This window comes from Scyliorhinus torazame, chromosome 1 (assembly GCF_047496885.1).
Source record: "Scyliorhinus torazame isolate Kashiwa2021f chromosome 1, sScyTor2.1, whole genome shotgun sequence".
NCBI classification, from domain to species: Eukaryota; Metazoa; Chordata; class Chondrichthyes; order Carcharhiniformes; family Scyliorhinidae; genus Scyliorhinus; species Scyliorhinus torazame.
Genome location: NC_092707.1, coordinates 28,407,178 through 28,416,057, shown reverse-complemented (window position 1 = coordinate 28,416,057; position 8,880 = coordinate 28,407,178). Strand labels below are relative to the sequence as shown.

Below are 8,880 nucleotides of genomic sequence, written 5' to 3'. Positions count from 1 at the left end.
GGGGGAGGGAGACAGAGGGGGGGGGGAGGGAGACAGAGGGGGGGGGGAGGGAGACAGAGGGGGGGGGGAGGGAGACAGAGGGGGGGGGGAGGGAGACAGAGGGGGGGGGAGGGAGACAGAGGGGGGGGGGGGGAGGGAGACAGAGGGGGGGAGGGAGACAGAGGGGGGGAGGGAGACAGAGGGGGGGAGGGAGACAGAGGGGGGGAGGGAGACAGAGGGGGGGAGGGAGACAGAGGGGGGGAGGGAGACAGAGGGGGGGAGGGAGACAGAGGGGGGGAGGGAGACAGAGGGGGGGAGGGAGACAGAGGGGGGGAGGGAGACAGAGGGGGGGAGGGAGACAGAGGGGGGAGGGAGACAGAGGGGGGGAGGGGGAGAAAGAGAGGAGTAGGGTCAGGATGAAAGAGGGAGAGGTGTTTGGTAATGCATCAGATTCCACCCCCCCCCCCCAAATTTAAACCACCAAGATCCTTGACAGAGCCAAGTGGATTGCAAGATCAACAGGAAGGTCTTTCTGCACCTTTCAGAATGTCGTCTCATCAATACTCTTCCCCAACCCCACTGAAAAGGTGTGAAAGTTACCCTTGGAGCCGGTGCTGTGCGAGGTCTGGTGGGGAGGAGGTTACAATAAACCAGTTACACCCTCCTCTTTGTAACAGGAAAAAGTGATCAATACAGGGAATAAGCAACGTTTCAAACAAAAAAAGGATCACATCTGACCCACACACATTTAGTCACCGCTTTCCAGTAAACTCTCCCTACAGCACTCTCATCTTTAATACAGGATGCATTGTTTCCAAGAGGGGTCACACAAACACTTCAATAACCAGTTTATTGTTAAGTCAAAAAAGCAGCCATAACAGAGTGCATCTATCCATCCGGTGTGCAACCCCGTCCACTGCAGCTTTCTCCAGCCAAGAACAGCACGTTGGAAAGTCTTCCCCCATCTGGATTGATGAATGCTTGCTCTTTGACGAATTTATTAAATCAGCACCACACTTCAATGGGGAAAGTTGGAAATAAGCAGTCCGTACCATTCTACAATATTACATGTACACAGAGGTAAACGGCGAAAGTTTCGATTGGGCTGAACTCTCCTCAAGTACACTTGGGCACACAGGGGGTGAGGAGGAGAAGAATAAGTGATGGAATCCCAGGCACACTGACTGACACCAGCATGTGAACAAGTGATTAGCATCGCAGCCTCACCTTCCCCCAAACACTTCACTGGCAATTCTTCACATCACACAACAGCTGAAAGATGTCTTTGTGTAAAGAGGACGGTGAATGCAGGGACACCCCCGATCCACCGATTACTGTTTCCCAGCAATCGTACCCAAGGTCTTTTAAAGTTCGTTTAGACGCTTCCACCATGGAAGGACTGGTATCTGGAATGCAAAATTAACAGGACAGACCAAACTGAAAGGGTACCACAATAGAACAATGTACCTACATCGTATGTGATTCATGAAAGAAGCTTTCGGCTGCATTACCAATAATCATGCCATGTAACAGTATGGGGGGGGGGGTAAAGAAAAAGGTGCAAGTATTTGTGTGGACTTAAATACACTGAGGTGCAGATGGTCAATCGCTCTGGAGTCTCCACTAATTAAAATCGACCACTGCACATCAGTAAAAGCTGTTCAGGAGAATTTACTAGTTTCAAAGTAATTCTCAGTTCTAGGAAATCTGATCTTTCACATTTATTGTAAAACAAAAATACCCATAAGTTACCATTCTTCAAATATATCAAAAAGTTTTAGTTTTAAAAAGCTAAGAAAATAATACTTTGAGAAGAGCTGCCCGATTGTGCTGGTTCAAGGAAAGGTTAGCGTTGGGCGATATGCAAAGGAGATGGAGTCGAAGCGTCTTTAAAACAAAACACTAACTTCGGCGAAAGGAGCTGGATTTGGGCTTGGGTTGCTGTTGTAGGGTAGCCAGAATGGAAATGACAAACTGCAGACTGGGAAACTACAGAGTTGTGTGTGACAGAACACTGTAGATCCAAACATGATCGAGGCTAAACGAGATGCACTCATGCACTTGTCAAGAGGGTGCAATTAATCAGCCTCCCTGCCTTAGCAGCAATGGAGAATTCTTGCCTACAGCGATTAGCTGCTGCTGTTGTTGCAGCGATTACTCAAACGGGTAAAAGTACAGCAAGTGGTTACACATGAAGCAAGAAATTGTGACAAGAATAGTAATCGACATTCTCTCTAAGAGTGAATGAGGCAGGTATAAATGTAATCATAGCAATATTGACCAACTGACCCAAAAGAATTATCACCCTCACTAAATAAAACAAATATCCGGAGAAATTTTGTTGCATTTTCTTTGCGATTTCAAAGTTCAGTCAACGGATTGTGGAGGTTTCTCAGATACTCACGGTTATGAGTTATTGAGAGCATATTAGACGCTGATGTAAGGTCAGGATGATATATTTGGCGAGAACAAAAGCTCGAGAACTACATGAGGAGTTGAAGCTTTTGGGTGTATGATTATTTCAATTGATGGCAATTAAACTTTTCTCTTCCCTGTGGAAAGTGCTCCATTTTTTACCGGTCTTTCACTTATTTAAAAATAAAATAGTGAAGAGCTAACACCAGTGGGACCGCTGCAGCCCTCTCCATAACAAAACAAACTAAGCCAGTTTACCCAGCAGCAGACTCACTGATGCCAAGTTGACCGAATGGTCAATAGTCAGGCCGGTCTTGCAATTAAATGCATTACACTGACATCTGGTGGCCAGATTCTGATACTGCACTGCACACATATCCTGCTAGGTCCAAACAGGTTTCCAGGCAATCCATTTTGAACACACACATAAAAACTTGAGGTGCTTCGCCCCCAATACGATGACGACTGGGAATTTGAGAAGTTATCTCTTGGCCAGCTATATAACTCCAAACATAATTTACTGCAGAAAGCACATGGGGACAGCCCATGAGCTGTATAAATTCATTATTGCTGAATGGACTATACTCTGCAATTTCAAAATCATTAGAGACGTCAATCTATAATAATTAGGCAATCCGTACCCGAAGCATGTAAATATTTGTAGTTGGGAACAAACTCCCAGTGATTGGGACCACCTACTGAAGCATTAATTACTGAATTATTCTGTGAAATGTCAAGTGTCTAATGTAAATACCAAGGCTATTTCTGGAGGACATCCTCGCTGTCTAGTGTTCGCCATGGCTGAGTGGTAACGTTCTTCCCTTCCAGTCACCTTGGCTATAAATTGCTATGGGGCACTATATACACATGTACTTTTTAAAACTATAATTTCTACATTTTATTTAGATACCGACTCTAACAGGGCACGTAAACACACCAGAATCTAACCTTAATTATCAAGAAACTACAGTTCAATCACTCGGGTCCGAAAGAGATCAAGAAGATCCAGAAGGGGAATAGAAACCTTCCCATTCGCACGTAGCCTGTGTATTTTTTGCCCCTTTAGCAGGCTTAAGATGAAACACTTTCACTTACTTTGTTACAAGACTTAGAACCTGCAATTAATTTACCTGTTCAAACAATTGCTTCAGTCTGCTGGAATTGAAAACATTTAAATCATTAAAGATTACTCAACAAAACGAGGACTTATTATACCTGGCCGAAGCAGTGTTAAGCCACAGCCGCCACCTCCGGCTCCAGTCAGCTTGCTATGCAGACCATATGTTGCGGTTAGCTGACACAACCTGTCCAGTGACGGATGCCCCACTCCAATGACATTCAGGTGATGCTGGTTGATGTCAATAAGTTCCTGAAAACAGCACGGAAAATAAGGTTGGTAAGACGGGAAAATCACCACTGCATGGGTGGGATGATGTTTGTCCAAATCCTAAATTGCACAACAATGAACTCTGCTAATGGCTCGGGTGGAAAAGGCAACATTCTACTCAGCCACACGGATTACGCAACTGCAAGTTCACTTCCAGCCCGGTGCTGAATTTGCTGGTCTCAGTTGTCGGTAGTAACAAACAACTTCAGTACTCCTTGCTCTGGGAAGTGATTGAAGCCATCCAGCATGCTCGCTCCTATTGCTGTACAGTAAAGTTGAGTGAGGACAAGATCGGATGCAACCTGGGTGACCCAGCCCAGTGACAGTCAAGGTTCACGAGAAACATGCTGACTTGATCAGGTAACTGAAAACTTTGGATCCTTTGGACTTGCACGTCAGGAGGAGGCAATGCCTTCAGAAGAGACAGAGCAAGTTTTAAAAAATCATTAGGGAGAGGTATCTGGTCCTACCAAACATGTCCCCTTCAGTTCTCAATTTCACCTCCTTTTAGCTTTGCACTTCATTCCCCTTGCAGATATGCATCCAATAGTTTCTTAAAGCAAATTCTGTGTACCCTATGCCACAACCCTTATTGTATAAAACAGTTTTGGCTTCTTTATATTCCTAACTTGGATGCTACCAGGACTTGGTGGTCTGAGTTATAAGGAGAGGCTGGGACTTTTTTTCCCTGGAGCGTAGGAGGCCAAGGGGTGATCTTATAGAGGTCTATAAAATAACGAGGAGCATCGATAAGGTAGATAGTCTCTTTTCCCAAAGGCAGAGGAGTCTAGAACTAGAGGGCTTAGGTTTAAGGTGAGAGGAGAGATACAAAAGAGACCAGAGGGGAAATTTCTTCGCACAGAGGGTGGTGAGAATCTGGAATGGGCTGCCAGAGGCAGTGATAGAGGTGGGTACAATTTTATCCTTTAAAAAGCAGTTAGACAGTTACATGGGCAGGGTGGGTATAGAGGGATATGGGGAAAATGCAGGCAAGGGCGACTAGCTAGGTGACAGAAACTGGGCGGCATGGACAAGCTGGGCCGAAGGGCCTGTTTCCATGCTGTAAACATCTATGACTCTAACTTTGTCAATAGCTGCAAACTGGAAAGATATAAACCCTTTATTATAAATGAAAAAATATTCACCATCTTTTTTAATACCCTTCATATAATTCACTCATAGAATCTACGGCATGGAGACAGGTCCTTCGGCCCAAACTGAATCATGCCAGCCAAAAAGCCCATCTAAGCTAACCCTATTTGCCTGCATTTGACCCATATCCCTCGAAACCTTTCCAATGCATGTATCTGTCCAAATGCTTTTTAAATGTTGTTAATGTCCCTGCCTCAACCACTTCCTCCGGCGGCTCATTCCACATACATACCACCCTCTGTGTAAAAATAAGTTGCTCCTCAGGTTCCCATTAATTCTTTCCCCTTTCGCCTCTAGTTATTGATTCCCCAACACTGGGGAAAAGACAGAGTGCATTCACCCTATCCATGCCTCTCATGATCTTAGTAAGAAGTCTTACAATACCAGGTTAAAGTCCAACCAGTTTGTTTCGAATCACTAGCTTTCGGAGCGCTGCTCCTTCCTCAGGTGAAGGATCTTATGATCTCATGATCTTAACACCTCTATAAAATCACCCCTCAGTCTCTACGCTCCAAAGAAAAAAGTCCTAGCCTGTCCAATCTCTCCCTATAATCCAATCTCTCCCTATAACTCAGTCCCTTGAGTCCCGGCAACATCCTTGTAAATCTCTTCTGCACTCTCTCCAGTTTAGTAACATATTTCCTTAGCAAGGCGATCAAAACTGAACACAATACTCCAGGTGCGGCCTCACCAACATCCTGTACAACTGCAACATAACTTGCCAACTTCTATGACTGATGAAGGCCAACATGCCAAAAGCCTTCTTCCCTGCCCTATCTACCGGTGAGTTCAACTTTAGAGAACCGTGCACCTGAACTCCAAGATCTGTTTTGAACTCCATTTGCCATCTCGGCCCACTTCCCCAGCTGATCAAAGATCCTGCTGCAATTTTTGATAATTTTCCTCACTGTCTACAGTACCACCTATTTTAGTATCATCTGCAAACTTACTGTTCATGCCTTGTACTTTCTCATCCAAATCGTTGATATAGATACAGCAATGGGCCCAGTCCCTGAGGCACACCACTGGTCACAAGCCTCCAGTCTGACAAGCATCCTTCCACCATTACCCTCTGCTCCGACCATCAAGCCAATTGTGTATCCAATTTGCTAGCTCTCCCTGGATTCCAAGTAATAAACCTTCCAGAGCAGCCTACCATGTGGAACTTTATCAAAGGTCTTACTGAAGTCCATATAGGCTACGTCCACCGCCCTGCCCTAATCAACCTTCCTGGTCACTTCATCAAAGAACTCTAACAAATTTCTGAGGCATGATCACCAATGCACAAAGCCGTGCTGACTATTCCTAATCAAACCCGGTCTTTCCAAACGCCTGTATACCTTATCCCTCAGAATCCTCTCCAGTAACTTACCCACCACAGATATTAGGCTTACCGGTCTATAATTCCCAGGTTTTTCTTTGCAGCCCTAATCAAATAAGGACACATTGCTACCCTCCAGTCTTCTGGTACCTCACCCGTGGCTAATGATGATATTTTAGGCAAATATCTTAGCCAGGGCTCACGCAATTTCTTCTCTGGCCTCACAGTGTTCTTGGTTATACCTGGTCAGGGCCGAGATTTATCCACCTCCATTCATTTTAATACGTCCATCACCTCCTCACTGTAATGGGAACTGTCCCAAATATATCGCCACTAACCTTCCCAGGTTCCCAAGTCTTCACGTCTTTCTCCATGGTAAACACAGGAGAAATATTCATTGAGAACCTCGCCCATCTCCTGTGGTTCCACGCTTGTGTCCACTTTGGACCTTTGGGGATCCTATTCTCTCTCTAGTTATTCTTTTTCCTTTAATTTACTTGAAGAATTCCTTTGGATTCACCTTAATCCTCTCGTTGGAAACTACCTCATGCCCCCTTTTAGCCCTCCTAATTTCCTTCGTGAATTTTCTCCTGTATCCCCTGTACACCTCCAGGGAATCTCTTGATTCCAGCTGCTTGTACCTGAGCCATGCCTCCTCCTTCTTCCTGGCCATAACCTCAATATGTTTTGTCACCCAGGGTTCCCTGCTCCTGCCAGCCTTGCCCTTCACCCGAACAGGAACATATAGACCCTGAACTCTAGCTATTGCACTTTTAAAGGCCGGAAGCCCCTTTGCCATCAAACAAGCTACTCCAATCAACCCTTGCAAACTCTTATCTAATTCCATCAAAATTCACCTTGCCCCAATTTAGAACTTACAAACGGACCAGTTTTGTCCCTTTCCAAAAACATTATGACCAGGAGCTCTGAGCCAATGGCAGGACTTTATCCAATAAATCGTTACACAAATTGACTTTTTTCAGCAAAGTGGTTTTGAAATGAAAATCGCTTATTGTCACAAGTAGGCTTCAAATGAAGTTACTGTGAAAAGCCCCTAGTCGCCACATTCCGGTGCCTGTTCGGGGAGGCTGGCACGGGAATTGAACCGTGCTGCTGGCCTGCCTTGGTCTGCTTTAAAAACCAGCGATTTAGCCCAGTGTGCTAAACCAGCCCCTATCAGTTCCCACGCTAGTGTATGCTTTTGAGATGATCATTCTCAGCACAGGGTCTGCCAGAATATCTGGTATCAAAACTCAAAGCCACACCCAACATGATTTGCCGATCTTTTTGACTCCAGCAGATTCAAAACGATCAAACATACAACATATGGTATTTCTACCAGTACAACAGAAGAGTCATCAGCTGCAATGTTCAAATTATACTTTGACCAGGCTCTGCACAAATGCAGTAAAGTGTAACGGAACGGTGTGCAAATGTTACCTCCAGGATTCTGTAGTGTTCGTCTACAGCAATGCCAGATGCTATTGCAGCCAGAACACGCTCACATTCACATGAAATAGCATCTATTGAATCCAAGACAGGTTTTATTATGCTTGGCAGCTAGAGGAGGAAAAGAAAATTAATTAATTTTATTCACAACTCTCTTTTTATTCAAACATGACAACTGACTGGAAGAATAGGCAAGCACACCACAGATGACCCATAAATTTTTAATACACAGGATACATTTTCTTCAGGGCCGTCACCAAAGTTTTTTTCCCCTACTTCAAAAATGTGTTTTGTGCTCATCAAGGCGAGGCACATTATTGTTTATAAAAATAAATCTCTTGAAATGTTGTGCCTGGAGAAGCAAGTTATATAGGAAATAGGAGTAGGAGCAGGAGCAGCAGCAGCACCCCCCCCCCCCCCCCCCACCGTGAACCTTTGTGGCATACCCAATGGCCAGTATATCCTCCGAGGGAAAGTAACCAAACCTATACACAATACTCCATGTACCCAGGCTCTGTACAACTGCAGCTATTTACTGCAGTTTACTCCCATACTCAAATCCTCTTGCGATAAAAGGCCAACATACCATTTGCATTCCTAACTGCTTGCTGCACCTACATGCCAGCTTTCAGTGACTCACTAACAAGAACACCCAAGTCATCAACACTTCGATTCTCACCATTTTCCAAAGTGGATAACTTCACATTTTTCCACATTATATTCTATCTCCTGTATTCTTGCCCACTCACTCAGCTTGTCTAAACCCCCATGAAGTTTATTTGCATCTTCCACATAACTCACATTCCCACCTAGTTTTGTGTCATCTGTAAACTTGGAAATATTACATTTGGTCCCGCATCCAAATTATTGATATAAATTATGAATAGCTGGGGTCCAAGCACTGATCCTTCCAGTATCCCACTGGTCAGAGTCCGGCAACCTGAGATTGACCCATTTAGTCGTGCTCTTTGTTTTCTGTCCAGTAACCAAATCCCAATTCATGCCGGTATATTACCCCCCCCAATCCTATGTGCTCCGGTTTGTTTACCCCCAATGACAGTCCATTCCTGCTGCTTTGACAAGATGGTAGCTCTTCACCGTGACCGTATGAAGCGTTTGTATTCATGGTGCTTCCACAATTCCAGGATTTTAACCCAGCCACCCTGAAAGAGAAGTG

The 8,880-nt window shown here is 44.9% G+C and overlaps 1 protein-coding gene across 4 annotated transcripts in view; it reads right to left on the bottom strand.

Moving 5' to 3' along the window:
• Positions 1–810: 810 nt before the first annotated feature.
• The window catches only part of mvk (mevalonate kinase), a 68,218-nt gene continuing 60,148 nt past the window's right edge, over positions 811–8,880 (bottom strand). For all 4 annotated transcript variants that reach the window (XM_072479623.1, XM_072479477.1, XM_072479541.1 and 1 more), the window contains 3 exons: positions 7,695–7,814; positions 3,610–3,763; positions 811–1,385 (listed from right to left, as the gene is read on the bottom strand). In XM_072479623.1, coding sequence (XP_072335724.1) covers positions 1,222–1,385; positions 3,610–3,763; positions 7,695–7,814 — 438 coding nt within the window. In that variant the 3' untranslated portion in view covers positions 811–1,221. The remainder of the gene's footprint in view (positions 1,386–3,609; positions 3,764–7,694; positions 7,815–8,880) is intronic.